Here is a 19,125-nt window from a genome sequence, read left to right on the forward strand (position 1 = left end):
ATTTTCCATAGTAAGTCTCCTTGTTCCACAGAGCTCAATAAAGGCAACTAAGAACATTCCAAGCATTGATGATTGGAAAACAATTTACATCTCAAGCATAATTCTGACAATACTGTACTGTACTGATATTTTCACAATCACAAGGTTATTTCTTGAGATAAGAATCAGGCCTTTTTTTTTTTTTTTTTTTGAACGTGTTTGGTATTAATAAAGTTGACAGAATTGTGAGGCGGATAGAAGAGGTAAGGGAGTAAGAGACTGATAATAAAGATTAATGGTCCTGCAGTAAATGTCCTATGTAGTACTTAATGATTAAAGGACAACAAAAGTAACAAAGGATATGAAACAGAAGAATAATATGTTTAAAAATTCAGACATGCTAAAGGGGGGAAAGCAATTAAGGAGATGCTAAACCCAGCAGTGTAACTTAGGCAATTAGTGTTAGGTCGTTGGCCTTATGCTAAACAGGGTGTCTGATCCTGCCACAGCACACCTGGGGAAAGTCCGTCTCTCACTGCAAATGCCAGTGCAACAACCTTGCCCTGTACTGTGATCTGTGTGTACCACCAGCCCTGCAACGGGCAGAGCAGCTCCAAGGGGCAACTTCAGCTCCTCAGTGATCAGCTATACCATCATTGTGCTTTTCTCTCCATATTAGAATAAAAGAAGGGAAAAATACAAGACAGCATTTCTTGCGAGTAGAAGAAAAAGTTAATAATTGCTGTGAATACCTTGAAGCAGAACTCTTTTAAAAAGATGAAAAATTTTCTATTTTTCTCACTATAATGCAATAATCCTCCCCCACAACCCCTCAAAAAAGGGGGAAGGAAAAAAAAGAGTAATGAAAAAAATAAAACCATGAGTGAACTGTGCCTGGAAACTGCAGAATTGTAACAGCTTTCTCTTGGTTAAATTGATTGGTCTAGTAACATTATAAAATGACTATTAGGATTCATTGTGCACAACAGAAAGTGCTGAAATGTCAGCAGACTACACAGCAAAAAGTAATGGGTTCTGAATCCCTGTTAGTCAAAAATGATTTTGTTTCAAATTAGAAATTGATTTTTTTGGGGGGTGGGCACAAGCCCTTTGTAGACTTCTGGCTTCTGTAGCTGGGCCTGGGAGAGATTAACCTCCACAGCGGGGCTGGCCTGATGACACCTTTTCTCAAAGTGCCTTTTCAATTGCAGCTTTCTAATGTTGCTGTGGTCTCAGCCAATAACACAAGTTATTTGTCCCTTTGCTATTACACTAAATTTTTCTCATATTGCTATTTTATTTTAGTGCCGACACACAACACAAGTTTGTTGTCAGTTTAACAGAAGACTATGTTGAGCCTTGCAGTGTAACCGCCACAGCGATTTCGATTGGTTCTCCACTCTCCAAAGTGCAGTGACTCAGAACAGAAGAAGCCAAAAGTAAGAATGTCCCATCTCTGAAGGATGACTAATAGACAAAGTAGACAAGATTCCATCTCAGATACAAAGTCTCCTCAGTTTCATTTCTGTTTCTGGTAGCAAAGTCTAAAAAGACAAGAGTTGTTCTAAGTTGTCCTAAAACAGTAGAAGTCTGCAGAACTTTTGTCCTATATCAAATGAAATGTACCTTTGCTCTTTTTTCAAACTGTGGATAGTCTCCCTTTTGAAACTTGGACTAATTACCTTCTTTTAATTATCTGGGAGAGGACTAAATGGTTTCTAGATTAATCATAATTAAAACCAAAAACGTGACAAAGCTGGCAGTTGATGAGGAAAGGCAGGGAGTAGTATACCTATAAGATCTCATAAAAGTAAAGTATTAGTTGCTCAGTGGTGCCTGACTCTTTGCAACCCCATGGACTGCAGTTCTTCTGTCCATGGAATTCTCCAGACTAGAACATTACAGTGGGTTGCCATTTCCTTTTCCAGGGGATCTTCCCAACCTAGAGATTGAACCCAGGTCTTCTGAATTGCAAGTAGATTCTTTACCATCTAAGTCACCAGGGAAGCCCCAGGAAGATCTCATAAAGCACTGTACAATTCTTAAATAAATAGATGTGAGAGTGACTAGAGAGATTATGAGAAATTGGTTGGTTAACACTAGCAGTGGACAGTGCTAGCTAGCCCAGTAAAAAGAGGTAAACAAGGAGGAAATTGAGGTTAATGGTTGTGAACAGGCAAGAAAGATGTCTGGGAAAGAGGAGTGAACAGAAGTGGGCTCTGAGACCTTTTGGGGCCCTTTGCTTTCTGCACATCTTCTGACCAATGAAGCTCAGACTTGTTCCATTCTGTCCCAGAGTCCTTCCTTTAATGATTCCAGGAGAGATTAAACCAAAAGCCACTTCAGAAACAACTGGGATATGAAATTAAATTTAACTGCTTCACTTAATATTCCATATAGTTATTTATAACTGATTTCTTTTAAAATATCTACCACATATAAAATAGAAAGAATTACTGGTACTTCAAAGACTGCTAGGCAATACAGGCTTAAGACTTATGAGGTTCTGTTTTAGCCACAATGACCTCTCTTCCACCCTCCTCATATTTCCAGTTAATTGAGGATTAATTGCAGTTGTTAGAGTTTACTTTCCCAGCAAAGATTTATGTTAAATTTCTGGTCCTTTTTATTCATTTTAAGTATTATTTTGTGTCTATGACCATGCTAAAGCTGAAACTCCAGTACTTTGGCCACCTCATGCGAAGAGTTGACTCACTGGAAAAGACCCTGATGCTGGGAGGGATTGGGGGCAGGAGGAGAAGGGGACGACAGAGGATGAGATGGCTCGATGGCATCACCGACTCGATAGACATGAGTTTGAGTAAGCTCCGGGAGTTGGTGATGGACAGGGAGGCCTGGTGTGCTGAGATTCATGGGGTCGCAAAGAGTCAGACACGACTGAGCGACTGAACTGAACTGAACTGAACTGATGACCATATTTACTGCTGAATAATTCTTACAGTTGGCTGCTTGCAAAAAGAGGGACACATTAGACAGTTTCTCGTGAGTCCTCTAAGAGAACTGTTGATGCAATTCACTGATCCAGGAGACGTGCCACCTGTGGCCTTGCAGGTGCATGCTGGTTTGTAACACGTTTAACTCTTGCTCCAGGGTTACAGGAAACCATCTGGAGTTGATGGCTAGCAACCACTAGCAACCTGGCCCCCAAAGCTTCCCATTTTGCTACTGCAGATGCTGAGCTCACCTCTTTGGGATCGACATGCATCTTTCTTCTGACTTGTCCACAGGGCATCATCTTCCATCTGTGACTGAAACCCAACTGTCTTCTTATCCCTTCTACTTGCTCCACTGTTAGTGGAGTCTTGGCACTTTTTGCTGGACGGTGATGTTCCAAGTGTCCAGTCATCATGCTCTGACTTCAATAAACTGAAAAGAATAAACATGAATGAGCTATAGAGAGCACAGAAGGGGGAATGGATCACACACACAAAAAAGCATATAAATTTAGCATGAGTTGAAATACAATTCATGGCAGTAGAAACTTTTTCTTATTTTTTTATTGATATATAATTTAAAAATTTTACTGAAGACCTGTTCTGTGTCCTGCCAAAACAACTCTGGAGTTGTGGTTCTTATCCTCAAAAGTTTATATTTGGAGTTGGGGAAATAAGAGTCAGACTCATGAAACTGCTAATAAAGCCACAGACTATGACTAAGAACCAGAGTATCTGTAGAAATAAAAAGTGTGCTAAAACAAGACTTGCATAACTAAAATGTTTCTGAGTACTAAAAATGAACATAAGGGATTAAAATATCACCAGTTTGCTTCAAAATGCATTTGTGTTTCTCGTTTTCGATTGTTATGGCATTTATTATGTACTCAGAGTATATGAGGAATAGTACTACAATGCATGTGGGAGAATTGGTCTCTGTCCTCATATAATTTCATTATAAAGTCAACAAGGCAAGTATGGAGTAAAAGAAATTTTAATGAAAATAAACACACATGCATGTGTTTTTCTCTCTAGTAAAATATGCTCCCACCATTAGCACAATTCCTCTTGGAACATTTTATTTTTTAGAGAGAAATGTTATCATGATGTGCATCTCTTACTACTCTACCAGTCCCTTCCTTCTAACTATCACGAAGCTCACCGCAATCTCATGATACTTTCGTTTTGTCTTGCCTATGACCATAAACAATGTGGAAATTAAAATGAAGAAAAAGAATTTATTCAAAGAGTAATATTCTAAAAACTAGAATGTTTAAACTTCCCAGAAGGAGAGGCAATCCCTAGACTAGAACAAGTTGATGGAGTATTACTGGATCCATTATGAATTCCACGAGGCCCTTGACCAGGATTCAAATGACATAAACCCATCAGAGTCACTGGGCTTGTTTTGTGTGGATCAGAAATTTTCGTAATGTTTGCTCACACCATAATTTATTAATAAAAGTCCATATATTACATAGCTTTATGTTCAGAGTGGTATAAAGAAACTAAAACTGTTAGCAGTATGGTTTTATATGGGCATAAAGCAGTGTATTAAATTTAGGAGCTTAAGTTTTTTTTACCAGAACCCAAGGGTCACTTTTCCTTATTGACCTGCCAATGGACGTGTATCTTAGCTCATAAAACTTCTTTTCATGCGGCAGGAAGATAGGCAGAATAAAACTACATCATTGTGAATGTAAGATAAATTTACCTCAACCCAGAAGTCCCAAATCCTGGCAAATTCAACAACTACATCTCTACTTGTTCTTACAGTAAAGTTAACATCACCAAGACTACTGGATTTCCCTAAGTCATACATTCTCGGTCACTCACGCTCCCAATACTAGCCAGTGTTGATCATTCCCAATACTGAATCCTCCTTCCATTTTACACAGAGGTTTGTCTGTACCTTTATTCCAAATCCCATCCCAGGAACCTGGATTCTAATTTCTCTGAAATAAAGATGATTAAACAAGAATTTTCTTCTTTCATTTACTTCCAAATTTACCCATCTACTATTCTTCTTTTAACATCTCTGAAGAGGGGGCTTCCCTGGTGGTTCAGTGGTAAAGAATGTGCCTGTCAATGAAGGAGACACTGGTTTGATCCCTGATCCAGGAAGATTCCACATGCCGTGCAGCAACTAAGCCCGAGCACCACAACTCCTGAGCCTATGCTCTGCGTCGAGAAGCCACTGCAGTGAGAAACCTGCACGCCACAACTAGAGACCAGTGCCTGCTTGTCACAACTCGAGAAAAGCCTGTGCAGCAACAAAGACCCAGCACAGCCAAAAGCAAAAATACAGTTATAAAAAACCTCAAAAGAAAATCATGCCTTTCACTCATGCTCCTGCTACCATTTGACCTATGCTCTCTGTGACTACAGCCTGCCAGTCATCTCCTTTTCTTATCGCTTACAAACTTCTCTGTGCTTTCCCAGGATTACAAATAAGACTGGATGTTTCATTAAAAATCAAAACCTAAACCTAAATCCAAAAACTGCTCCCTTAAGTGGGAAAGTTACAGTAATACTCAGTGTCAGAGAAAGTGTGGGCACGAGGATTTTATTATAGTCCTGGGGAAACTGCAAATTGGGATAACCCTTTGGTGAGTGATGTGTCACTACAAGATAAAAGTGCACCTACCCTCTTACAACTGTACTTTTAAGAAGTTACCCCACAGATTACATAAACGACAGCGGAATTAGGAAAGTCTCTCACTCTATATACAAAAACTCCTAGAAGAAAACAGGCAGAATGATCTTTGACATAAACTGTAGCAATATTTTTTTTTTTTTTTGGATCTGTCTCTTAAGCAAAGAAAATAAAAACAAAAATAAGAAAGTGGGACCTAATTAAACTTATCCCTGGAGGAGGAAATGGCAACCCACTCCAGTATTCTTGCTTGCTCACGGACAGAGGAGCCTGATGGGCTACAGTCAACGGGGTTGCAAAAGAGTCAGACATGACTTGGTGACTAAACAACAACAGCAATTAAACTTAAAAGCTTTTGTACAGCAAAATAAACCACTGAAGAAACAAAAGACAACCCACCAAATGAGAGATAGTTGGTGGAAATATAATCACTATTTTACAAATAACTTGGGCTTCCCTTGTGGCTCAGAATCCATCTGCAATGCAGGAGACCTGGGTTTGATCCCTGGGTTGGGAAGATCCCCTGGAGAAGGGAAAGGCTACCCATTCCAGTATTCTGGCCTGGAGAATTCCATGGACTGTATAGTCCATGGGGTTGCAAAGACTTGGACACGACTGAGTGACTTTCATTTCAGTTCACTTTTAGATGAAACATAATCTATAAAAATTTTGAGTCACTATGTCACACAGCTGAACTAATACAATATTGTAAATCAACTATACCTCAATTAAAAAAATAAATAAATGAAAAAAGAGAAAAAAAGAATGAGATAGTTCTCTACACCACTGTGAATAAACTTCATGACATAGTATACAGTTAGAAAAAAGCAATTTGCAATAAAAGAAGGTATACTGTGATCTCATTTTTGTAAAAAAATATACAAAAATATTTTTTAAGTTCTGGATGGATAAATAACAAACCAGAGAAGTAGAAACAGAGTTACCAAGGGAAAGATTTCTATAATTTATATTTTTCTGAATACTTAAATTTCTTACAAAATGCATGTATATTTGTAACTATAAAACAAAAACTTTCACAATCTTCCTTGTATTACTATAATCTCTCTCCTTTGTCAAGCTTCTAGAAAATAATTTTAATAGACATGCCTACTAAAGCTATATTTTAGAGAACAAGTCTAGTGGCATTTTCTCTTTGTTACAAGACCATATTGTCATGTGACTCCTGACAACTGACTCCTTTCTTAAAACTTATTCCCTCAGAGTTCAGGACAGACATCTTGATCGGTTTTCTAATTCTAGGAGGCTGTTGCTCAGTTCTTTTACTGGGATACTTCTACTTCCCTCTCTGAAATGCAGACATTCCTGATGATCCTGTCCTCGTCTTTTTTCTCTTTCTCTGAGCGATCCTGGCCACATCATCGTATCTTCCTTCAATTATGACTTACAGATAGATTTATCTCGCCCACAATGCTCTCCAAAACTGTTGACCTGTTCCAGAAACTGTCAAAAAACTGTGAAGGGATGTCTTTTCCAACCACTCCAAAAACCAACTCATGTTAAAGCAATAAATAATCTTTATCTTGAAACTAGTTCCTCTCTGTTTCCATTCTCATTTAATGTATCACCATCCTCCTTGTTACTAAGATGAAAAACCTCAGCTGTTTCAAAATCTGCTTTCCTTATTCCTCTTCAATAAATTGCCAAGTCATTCATTTATATATTCGTCAGATATTTATTGAGGACATACGTATATATGCAATGGGGCTAGGGCTGGCATTTATGGAAAACAAACATTTACTGGGGCCTTGTTCTGTGCTAGGTGCTGGGGGTACAAACACAAGCAAGACCGGGATCCTGTTCTCAACGTGATTTTATTGGTGGAGACAGACATGAAGACATATGCTTTTTTTGGGGGAGGTCATGCTGTGCGGCACACACAACTTTCCCAACCAGAGATCAAACTCATGCCCCCTGCATTCCAAGTATGGAGTCTTAACTACTGGACTGATGGGGAAACACAAAACAGATAATTTTTGATATGATATGATACATGCTATGATTCAGGAATATGCATGCTGTTTGTTGTTGTTGCTCAGTCACCCAGTCACGTGACCCCATGTGACCCCACGGACTGCAGCATGCTAGGCCTCCCTGTCCCTCACCATCTTCCGGAGTTTGCCCAAGTTCATGTTCATTAGTGATGTCATCTCGGCATCTCATTCTCTGATGCCCTCTTCTCCTTCTGCCCTCAATCTTTCCCATCATCAAGGACTTTTCCAATGAGTCATCTGTTTGCATCAGATGACCAAAATACTGGAGCGTCAGCTTCAGCATCAGTCCTTCCAGTGAATATTCACAGTTGAGCTCCCTGAAGATTGACTGCTTTGATCTCCTTGCTGTCCAAGAGACTTTCAGGAGTCTTCTCCAGCACCATAGTTCGAAGGTATCAATTCTTTGGCATTCTGCCTTCTTTATGGTCCAGCTTTTACAGCTGTATGTGACCACTGGGAAGACCGCAGCCTTGACTATATGGACCTTTGTTGACAGAGTCATGTCTCTGCTTTTCAACACACTGTCTAGGTTTGTCATCACTTTGCTGCCAAGAAGCAACAGTCTTCCGATTTCATGGCTGCATCACCATCTGCAGTGATTGTGGATCCCATGAAGAGGAAATCTGTCACTACTTTCACCTTTTCTCCTATTTGCCATGCAGTAATGGGGCTGGATGCCATGATCTTAGTTTTTTTAATATTTAGTCTCAAGCTGGTTCTTTCACTCTCCTCCTTCACGCTCAAGAGGTTCTTTAGTTCCTCTTCACTTTCTGCCATTGGAGTGATATCATCTGCATATTTAAAGTTGGTGATGTTTCTATCCACCTATCTTGATTCCAGCTTGTAACTCATCCAGCCTGGCATTTCTCATGATGTGCTCAGTGTATAGATTAAACAAACGGGGTGACAGCAGACAGTCCTGTGGTTCTCCTTTCTTGATCTTGAACAAATCAATTGCTCCATACAAGATTCTAACTGTTGCTTCTTGAAAAGAAACCTGGAGACAGGTAAGATGGTTTCTCAGGAGACAGATGAGATGGTCTGGTACTCCTATCTCTCCAGGAGCTTTTCACAGCATGGTGTTTATGGGGGCACAAAGGCAGGGCATTTAACTCTAATTGCATGACTGAAAAGAAATTCCTGAAGCATTCAAACTAAATCTTGGTGGATAAGCAGGGGATAAGGAAGGACTTCCCTGGTACTCAGATAGTAAAGAATCTACCTGCAATGCAGGAGACCTGGGTTCAATACCTGGGTCGGGAAGATCCCCTGGAAAAGGGAATAGCAACCTACTCCAGTATTCTTGCCTGGAAAATTCCATGAGCAGAGGAGCCTGGCAGGCTATAGTCCAGGGGGTCACAAAGAGTTGGATATGACTGAGTGACTAACACACACACACAAGGAAGGACAGTAGGATGGAAAAGATATAGTATTAGAAGTAAATGGTATTAACGAATATACTAAGTATCAAAACTTCATAATATATTTTGGGCAACTTAAAAAGTTTGGTACTGTTATAGCATCAAGTGTGGGTATTGGGTATGCACAAGTGGAGGGTGAAGCAAGACAGATGGGAAGGGTAAGGTCATGAAAGGTTTGGTTTTTCATGTCATGGGGCTTGAACTTTATCTTGTCAGCAAGATGGAGTCATTAAAGGGCTCTAAGGAGAGAAAAATGACATGCTCCAACTTGAATTTATGAAAAATTACCCTGGCACAGGTTAGAGAATGGATTGGATGAGTGCAAAGGTGGCTGAAACAGCTCTGATGAGAGATGGTGTGAGTCTGTAATAGAGAAGTGGTAGAAATGGGAAGGAGGCAACTTTTAAAATATATTTAGGATTTAAAATTGGTAGAATTTGATAAGTGTCTGAATGTGAAGAGCGAGACAGAGGAGTGACTTGAGAATGAATGGCAGAATTTGGGTGGATAAGCAGTAGAGAGAAGGTGGTGGTGGGGGGCGGGGATTACATGTAGCTTGAGGTGTCTACAAAACATCTGGAAAGGTCGTTCAAGAGAACGGATGGATCAACAACCCTGCAGCTTTTTGCTTATTGGCTGACTGACTTTAGGGTGGCGGAGTTGAGAGAGACAGAGTTGAGAAAGTACGCGCTTTACTTTCAATTTTGCCTGTGAAGGAGGAAGGCATTCATTCCTGTGAGTGAAAGAAATGGGTACTGAAGAGAAAAATAGTGTTTTAGAGCCAGTATTGAGGGAATTCAAGGTAAAACGACCAAGAACAACAATAACATTGTCCCACCATGTTGACAGCCTAACAGGCTTAGAAATTGTAGATTTGCTTTGGGGCTCAGGGGCATAGATGTAAAAGCAGAGAAAGCAGCCTGAGAGCTTGATCCAGGGTTAGGATTCTACGTGGAGGGTGCTTCACACCAGAGGTCAAGGGAAATTTGTATACTGATAAAAGAAGAGTTTAGGCCAACCGTTTGGTCTAGAGTGTACATGGAGAAAAAAGGAAGACAAAGAGGGGACTGAAAGACTGGCAAAAAGGGGAGAAGTGAAGGATTTAGATGTCTCTGAAAGGTAAAACAAAGACGAAACAAAACAACAAGGAAAGCAAACAAAACTTTTGGTATAGTCTATGTGAGAAACGAAAACATGACTAGACTCAGGGGAAAGAGGTGGAGTATAAAGGGAGTACCAGTCAGAGATTTCTGTGATGGAAACGCAGGAGGGGAGAACAAGTTCTGGACATGGCCATGGATGGCATGGCTAAAGAAAACTGGAGTGAAGTGTGGAAGACAAATCTCCTTAACTATGGCAACAGAGAGATCAACCACACGGATACTGGAATCACACAGAATGGGGTTAGGAGATGTCGCGGGGGGTGACTTTGAGTGGATGTCAAGTTCTGAGACGATGATAGAAAACAAAGAAAAGGAAGAATGGGTTGTAAGACCAGATACCCTGAGATTCGCATAGAGGAGGCTTGCTGCAGAGAAAATTATAGTTAAAAGTTTGAGATGTTGGTTCAATTAAAAACAAACAAACTGTGAGCTTAAAAAAAAAAAGTTTGAGGTACTGGAATGAGGAAGACAGGAAATGCTGGTACTATAGTCTGTGTGGTTTGCCAGAGGTGACAGAGAAAATGGCCTGGAAAGCAGCATGCTCAGAAAAGATGCCAAACTGAGGCAGTGATTCACAGCATGATAGACAGTTCAAATTATCTGGGAAACATTTTAGAAGAGTGATGGGCTATCCTTCCCACTCTTAGAAATGGAATGAATCTGTCTGGAGTGAGTCACATGGCATGCCTCCCTCTCTCCTCCTTTAAAGCGTCACAGGTAATTCCACTGTCCAGCAAGTACTGAAAATCACTAAACTATGGCCAAGAATGGGAGAAACCATTTCTTGCATGTGAAAAGGCTGAGGATGAGAAGAGTTTAATGTCTGTGAGACAGGCGTTCTGTAAGGCACCTTTACGAAATGCTGGTGGGCAGAGGAAGGAAAGGGGTGTTATGGTGTGAGGAAAATTAGGGAAGGGAAGATAGATTTTTAAGAGAATGAAAGCACAAGAGAGAAAATCAATACAAATTACTCAAATTTTGGCATGAGTCATTTAACAAAACTTGAAGGACAAGTCCTTGATTTAGAAGATAGAATACGGAAACAGACACGTATGAAATCTTTTCTTCCTCTCTCCAGTGGCCAGTTTAGGTACCAGTCCTTCCATGTCTAAATAATTGCTATATTGTCCAATTTCTGGCTCAGTTATGGAATCAGCCATTTCTTCAAGGAGATCTGATATTAATATCTTTTAGTTTTTTTTTAAAGCTGATAGGATTGGATTATTACTGCTCCTCAGTTTTCATAGAGTAAGAGACTATATGCATGTATGTGTGTACTTATGCATTAATTTATGTATCGAGGTAAACATTGAGAATTATGAGTTGACACTAGTATCTCCAATTCAAACCCCAAACCAACAGGGTTCATTTCAGGCTTTTACCTTTCCATATATGTAACTCCATTCTGTAACAGAGAAGAAACTTGGCTACCATTTCCTTAATACAATTATTTACTTAATTAGTCCTCTTGTATGAAAATATTCCATCACCACTGCCATAATCCCTAGCCATCCCTCCCCTGCCAATCACCACAACACTGTTCTGGGTATTTCCACTAACACATCTCTGTACAGGCACTCTCTATACTAAGTTCTCACTGGGCTACCTCTGCAGTGAGAAAGTCTTCTTCCTTGGAAGAAAAGCTATGGCAAACCTAGACAGCACATTAAAAAGCAGAGACATCACTTTGCCTACAAAGGTCCATACAATCAAGGCTATGGTTTTTTGAGTAGTCGTGTACGGATGTGAGAGTTGGACCATAAAGAAGGTTGAGCAGTGAAGAATTCATGCTTTCGGATTGTGGTGTTGTAGGAGACTCTTGAGAGTCTCTTGGACTCCAAGGAGACCAAACCAGTCAATCCTAAAGGAAATTAACCCTGAAGACTCACTGGAAGGACTGATGCTGAAGCTGAAGCTCCAATACTTTGGCCACCTGATGTGAAAGAGCTGACTCATTGGAAAGGACCCTGATGCTGGGAAAGATTGAGAGCAGGAGAAGAAGGGGGCAATAGAGATTGAGATGGTTGGATGGCATCACCAACTCAATGGACATGAGTTTGAGCAAACTCAGGGAGATAGTGAAGGACAGGAAAGCCTGGCATGCTATAGTCCGTGGGGTTGCAGAGTTAGACACAACTTAGCGACTGAACAACAACAACAGAGATCTTAGACGCAATATTAAGCTGCCTAACAATATTACTGAAGTTGCAGAAGGAGAAGAGAGAGAAAATGAAGTAGAAAAAATATTTAAAATAGTATGTTAAACAAATAATGGCAGACTATTTCCCAAATATGATGAAAAACGCTGACCCACAGATCACAGCCAAACTGTTGAAAACCAAAGACAAAGACAATTGCAAATGACCAGATAAAATTCCAATTACATACAAAACAATGATTTTGACAGCTAACTTCTCATAAGAACAATGAAAGCCAGAAGATAGTAGACAATATCTTCACAATGCTAAAAACCAAGAAATAAGAAAACCCAAAATTTCATCTTAGAATTCTGTATCTCATGAAAATATTCTTCAAAAAAAGGAAGGAGAAATAACATTTTTCAGATAAACAAAAACAGGGAAAATGTGCTGTTAGCAGACCTACACAACAAGAAACAATATGTTTTTCAGGTTGAAAGAATCAGTTAGAAACCTGGATCTAAGAAATGAAGAGCATCAGAGATAGGACATATGTGAATAAATATAAAACTCTGTATTTTCTCATTCTTCCCTTAATGTCATTAAAAGATATTTGTGTGGATGCTAACTAATTTCAGTTGTGTCCAACTCTCTGTGACCCCATGGACTGTAGCCTGCAAAGCTACTCTATCCATGGGATTCTCCAGGCAAGAATACTGGAGTGGGTTGCCATTTCCTTCTCCAGGGGACCTTCCCCACCCAGGGATCAAATCCACATCTCTTGTGTCTCATGCATTGGCAAGTGGGTTCTTTATCACTAGCGCCACCTAGGAAGCCCCATTAAAACGTAAATGCACGTTTAAAGAAGAGAATTTATAATACACTGAGCTGTAATATATATGACAATAATATCACAAAGAATGGAGAGGTAAATATATAATATAAAAGTTCTTTAGTCTACATAAAATGATACAATGTTAGTATTATATAGACTATAATAAATTAGGAAAGCATATTATAATCCCTATCAGATCAGATCAGTCGCTCAGTCGTGTCCGAGTCTTTGCGACCCCATGAATCGCAGCACGCCAGGCCTCCCTGTCCATCACGAACTCCCGGAGTTCACTCAGACTCACGTCCATCGAGTCAGTGATGCCATCCAGCCATCTCATCCTCTGTCGTCCCCTTCTCCTCTTGCCCCCAATCCCTCCCAGCATCAGAGTCTTTTCCAATGAGTCAACTCTTCGCATGAGGTGGCCAAAGTACTGGAGTTTCAGCTTTAGCATCATTCCTTCCAAAGAAATCCCAGGGCTGATCTCCTTCAGAATGGACTGGTTGGATCTTCTTGCAGTCCAAGGGACTCTCAAGAGTCTTCTCTAACACCACAGTTCAAAAGCATCAATTCTTCGGTGCTCAGCCTTCTTCACAGTCCAACCCTCACATCCATACATGACCACAGGAAAAACCATAGCCTTGACTAGACGAACCTTTGTTGGCAAAGTGATATCTCTGCTTTTGAATATGCTATCTAGGTTGGTCATAACTTTTCTTCCAAGGAGTAAGCGTCTTTTAATTTCATGGCTGCAGTCACCACCTGTAGTGATTTTGGAGCCCAGAAAAATAAAGTCAGACACTGTTTCCACTGTTTCCCCATCTATTTCCCATGAAGTGATGGGACCAGATGCCATGATCTTTGTTTTCTGAATGTTGAGCTTTAATCCCTGTAGAAGTCACTAAAGGAAATCAAAGAGCTATAGCTAATGAAATAATAGAGAAATTGTTTAAAAATGGAAAAAGATTACTATTCTCCCTTTTCCCTCCCCAAAAAAGTAGAAAAGAAAAAACAGAGGAACAGAGAATAGATATGATTAGCAGGAAGGAAATCCAATAGTATCAATAATTAAAGTGAATTAAACATTCACATCAAATAGAAGGAAGATTGTTAGGCTACAGAAAAATGCAAAGCCCAAGCCACATATTGTTTACAAGAGTCATACTTTAAATGTATAAGGGTAAATAGGGTGACACAGAGGACGGAAGGAGGCAAGCCAAGCAAACAGTACACATGGAAGGCTACAGTGCTTGTAGGATCTCAAATAAAGCAGACGTTAGGTAAAAGAGTAGAACCAAATATAAGAGAAATATTTCATCATTAAAATATATCATCATGATTAAAGGGGGCAAATCATTAGACACATATAACATTCTCAAGTAATATGCATTATCTAAAACAGTTACAAAATACACATAGAAAACTCATAAGAGAAAGGAAAAGATAGAGAAATGCACCATTATATTTAGAGATTGTTATCAACTGATAGAAACAAGAAGACAAAAATTTAGTAGGCTACAGAAGATCTGAATAACACTATTCATCAATTTAATTTTCATGTATAGAACATTATGACTCAATAGCAGAATATAAATGTTTAAAGGTACACTTGGAATATTGACCAAGACAAATCAGATGTTGAATCAAAAAATAAAATTTAATACATTGCAAAAGGATAAACACCTATAGAATATGTAACCACAATGGAGCTAAATTAAAACCAAAATACAAGGTATCTAGAAAAGTATGAAGTATTTGGAAGTTTTCGAACATACTCCAAATAACTCATGGGTCAAAAATTCACACGAGAAATTAATATGCATTTTGAAATAAATGACAACAAAAATATAACCTATTAAGGTTTGAGGGATACAGAAGGTAAGTGCTTAAATTCTTCTTCTAGAAAAGAAGAAAAGTTTAAAGTCAGTGACATAATGGGACTTTCCTGGTGATCCAGTGGTTAAGATTTCATGCTCCCAAAGTAGAGGCAAGGGTTTGATCCCTGGTCAGGGAACTAAGATTCTGCATGTCACAAAGCATGGCCAAAAAAAAAAAAGTCAATGATATACTATTCCATTTTACACAGCTAGAAAAATAAGAGCAAACTAGATATAAGGCAAGTATAAAAAAGGAAACAATGAAGAGTAGAACTCCATGAAATACACAATAATAAAAACATAAAAGCTAGCCTTTTGAAAGTTATAATAAAACTGATACACTCCTAATCTAAGACAAACTAAGAAAAAGAAAAAACTTATGAATATCATCAATCAGAGAGGGGATATCACTGTAGATGGTACAGATAGTAAAAGAATATTAAGGCTATCTAATGAACAACTTTATGCCACCATATTCAATAATTAAGATGAAATGAGATGCACATATCTCTTGAAAGAAACAACTTGTTAAAACTGACTCAAGAAGAAACAGGAAATATATGAATAGCCTCATATCTAAAGAATTGAATTCATAATCAAAACATCCCTACAAAGAAAACTGATCAGATAACTGGTATCTTTTATCATATTTAAGGAAGAAATATTACTAATTTTATACAAGCTTTCAGTAACTAAAAGAGGAGGGAACTCTTCTCAACTCATTTCATGTTACTATGTGATACCAAAAGCTTATTAAGTTATTACAATAAAGTAATATTACAAACTGGTATCCCTCATGAACACAGACACAAAAATCCTCAACAAAATAATAGCACATCAAATGCAGCAATATATAAAAGGTACTACATAATGGACAAATGAGTATTTTTCTAAAATAAAATGTTGGCTTAACATTAGAAATCCATGTAAACTGTCACATTAAAAGAATAAAGATGCAAAGCCATATGATTATATCATTAAATGTAAGAAAAGCATTTGAAAATAAAAACTAAGCAAACTAGGGAACTTATTTACCATGAAAGTTTAGTCACACATTACTATTACACACATATTTAGTCATATATTACTAGTCCTACAGTTAATAGATACAACCCTTCCGGAATGTTACTTAGTAATATGCATCAAGAATTATAAAAATTTTCACATTAAAAAAATGGAGCTTACTTTAATCTGATAAAGAACTATCAAAAATCTATATTTAACATTATATTAATTGGTGAATAACTGAATGCCTTTTCCTTGAGCACAAAGCAAGGATGTCTTCTTTAATCACTTCTCTTTAATACTGAATTAAAAGCTCTAGCCAACACAGCAAGTTAAAAATAAGAAACGAAAAGCAGGAAGCATGGCAAGCCTTAAAGCTGTTGTTATGGCTGTTCACCTGACTCTGAACTTGAAAATCCTATGAAATCTACCAAACAAACAAAGAAAACCAGCAAGCCCCGCTAGAGTATGTGCATTTAGCAAGACTGTAGTATACAAAGTAAATATTAAAAATTCAATGCTCTTTCTATATACTACTAATAAATTCAGTGAAAAAGGTACAAGATTGTTATACTGAAAACTATGTAACTGAGGTAAATTTTAAAAAATCTAAATAAACTTAGAGATACACCATGCTTATGGATTGGAAAACAATATTTTTAGGATGTCAATTCTCCTAAATTGATCCAATCACAATTTCACTTCCTTAATAGAAATCAATAAACTGAATCTAAAATGTAATGAAAAGAAACTGAAATAGCTAAAAAAATTAATAATTTTCTTCTTAAAAGAAAACTATTATTAGATAAATAATAAGTTTTTTATTAAAATAATTTTTAATAAGAAAAATAATTTGGAAGACAATTTATTTCAAGATTTTCTATAATGTTAAAGTCATCCAGACTATCTGACATGGCCAGAAGACTGGACATGTAGATCAATGAAATAGAAATCCATAAATATGTGTTCACAGCTGTACATATCCAACTGATTTTGAAAAGGCATCAGGCAATTCAATGAAGAAAAAAAATAGCCTTTTTTCAACAAATGGTGTTAGAATACTGGGATATCTGTATAGAGAAAGAATGAACCTTGAGCCCTACATTACATCACATACAACTTCTGTAAGAAAATAGAGGAAAATATCTTTTCAACCTTCATCAAGAAAAAGTCTTGCTCTTCAAAAGACTATTAAGGAAATAAATGGGCAAGTTACACACTGGGAGAAAATATTCACAAAACATATCTGATCCAAAATATGTAGAGTTCTATGTTCAATGATTATTTTCCCAATTAAAAATGGATTAAAAGATCTTAATAGATACTTTCCAAAAGAAGATATACGAATGGCCAACAGCAACATTAAAATATGGTCTTCACCATTAGTTATCAGAGAACTGCATATTAAAATCACAATAAGGTATCATTTAACAGCCACCAAAATGGTTGAAATAAAAAGTCTGACTATATCAAGCCTTGGCAATGACATGATGTAAATAAATTTCTGACACTTTGGTGGTTAAGATTGTAAAGTTTACAACTTCATAAAACAGTTTGGGGGTTTCAAGTATAGTTAAGAGTAAACTTAGAATATTATACATTCTACTCCTATCTGGTTACTTAAGAGAAAGACAATATGTCTATAAAGGACTTGCACACCAATGTTTACAGAAGTTCAGATTTTCTGTTTTCTGTCCAAATCTGGAAACAATGTAAATGTCCATCAGCAAATTAATTGATAAACTTGTGGGGTACTTACACAATGCACTGCTACTCAGTAATTAAAAAAGTAATGGATTAATGAAATATGCAGCAAAATGCAAAGATCTCCAAAACATACAGTGAGTAAAAGATGCCGATTACATGCATACTGTATGATATCATTTATATGAAAATTTAGAACATGCAAAGCTGTCTTAAGTGACAGAAATTAGATCACTGGGTCAGAGGTTTGTAAGGGGCTTACTGGAAAGTAGAGTAAAGTGCTCTCTGGATCAATGGATCCTTTTTATATTAATTGGGCTGTTATACAGGTATATTCATTTGTTACAACACAAACTTCTTGTACATTTTAATTAAATGTATATTTAAAGTTGATAAAAAATAAAGTTAAAACAGCAAAAGAATTACCAAAGAAACTTTTCCATAGATATGCTGAGATAATATCAAAATTATAAACTATATTTTGTTTCCAAACCTACAGAATTGGGTACTAAGTTGAAGAACCATTCACTGTGCATACATTTTGGACCATTCATTCTCTGTGTGGGAGACCACAAAGTCAAAACCTAACTGTCAGATGATCAGTGTTTCTCATATTTCATACAGTCCACATAAAATGTGAACAAAATTCACTGAGGGTCTCTGTCTAATATAAGACATCATTCACTGATATGATGAAATTACTAGAAATAATTCTCTGCTGTTCTTAACTGGCATCTGTTGGAGCTGTTAAAGTGATGGTAAAATGCTCAAAATCAAGACAGCAAATGTCTAAACTCATGGCATTTAGGACTGCCACACTGTATAAGTCATTCTTAAGTTATTAAGATTTTATTGAATTATATCTCCATATTTTAACCTTATAAAATACTAGATGGGAAACTCTGAGTAGCTCCAATTTAGGATGGGAAAAGAAAAACACATTTTCAGTTCTTCAAGTTCAGTAAAATTCTAATAATCCAAAACTCCTTGAAATTTTCTATTTTTCCCAAATCTAATATCGCGATAGTCTGCATGAACTTCAATAGTAAATTTTAAATGTCATTCAGGACCAACTGAATACCACTTGTATTTGCATTCCTTAAAAAGCAGAAAAACATTAACCTTTTGTTTTATTGAATTAAAATGCCACGGAAATGCTGATGTAGTCTTGAGAGACTGGAATACTTTACAAAGAAGAAGAGCTGTCACTTATTAAACACAAAGAACAATTACTTGATAGGATGCCTTCTGACAAAAAGCAGATTGGTATTCTCATCATAGAAAAGGCATTATAAAAAAAAAAATCTAGCCGAGACCTCTGAGATTTGAATAATTTAAAGCTGCATTTGGTGCAATTTGAATTTTTCTTTAGGGAGGCAAAGTT

General features: G+C 37.5%; 1 protein-coding gene across 15 annotated transcripts in view; it reads right to left on the minus strand.

Moving 5' to 3' along the window:
- KIAA1328 (KIAA1328 ortholog) overlaps positions 1–19,125 on the minus strand; it is a 425,847-nt gene that overhangs the window by 92,949 nt on the left and 313,773 nt on the right. For all 15 annotated transcript variants that reach the window (XM_086372655.1, XM_086372653.1, XM_086372654.1 and 12 more), the window contains one exon: positions 3,185–3,366. In XM_086372655.1, coding sequence (XP_086228781.1) covers positions 3,185–3,366 — 182 coding nt within the window. The remainder of the gene's footprint in view (positions 1–3,184; positions 3,367–19,125) is intronic.

Source organism: Bos grunniens, chromosome 24 (assembly GCF_055505025.1).
Source record: "Bos grunniens cultivar Pamir isolate PY7600 chromosome 24, Bosgru_T2T1.0, whole genome shotgun sequence".
Classification (NCBI taxonomy): domain Eukaryota; kingdom Metazoa; phylum Chordata; class Mammalia; order Artiodactyla; family Bovidae; genus Bos; species Bos grunniens.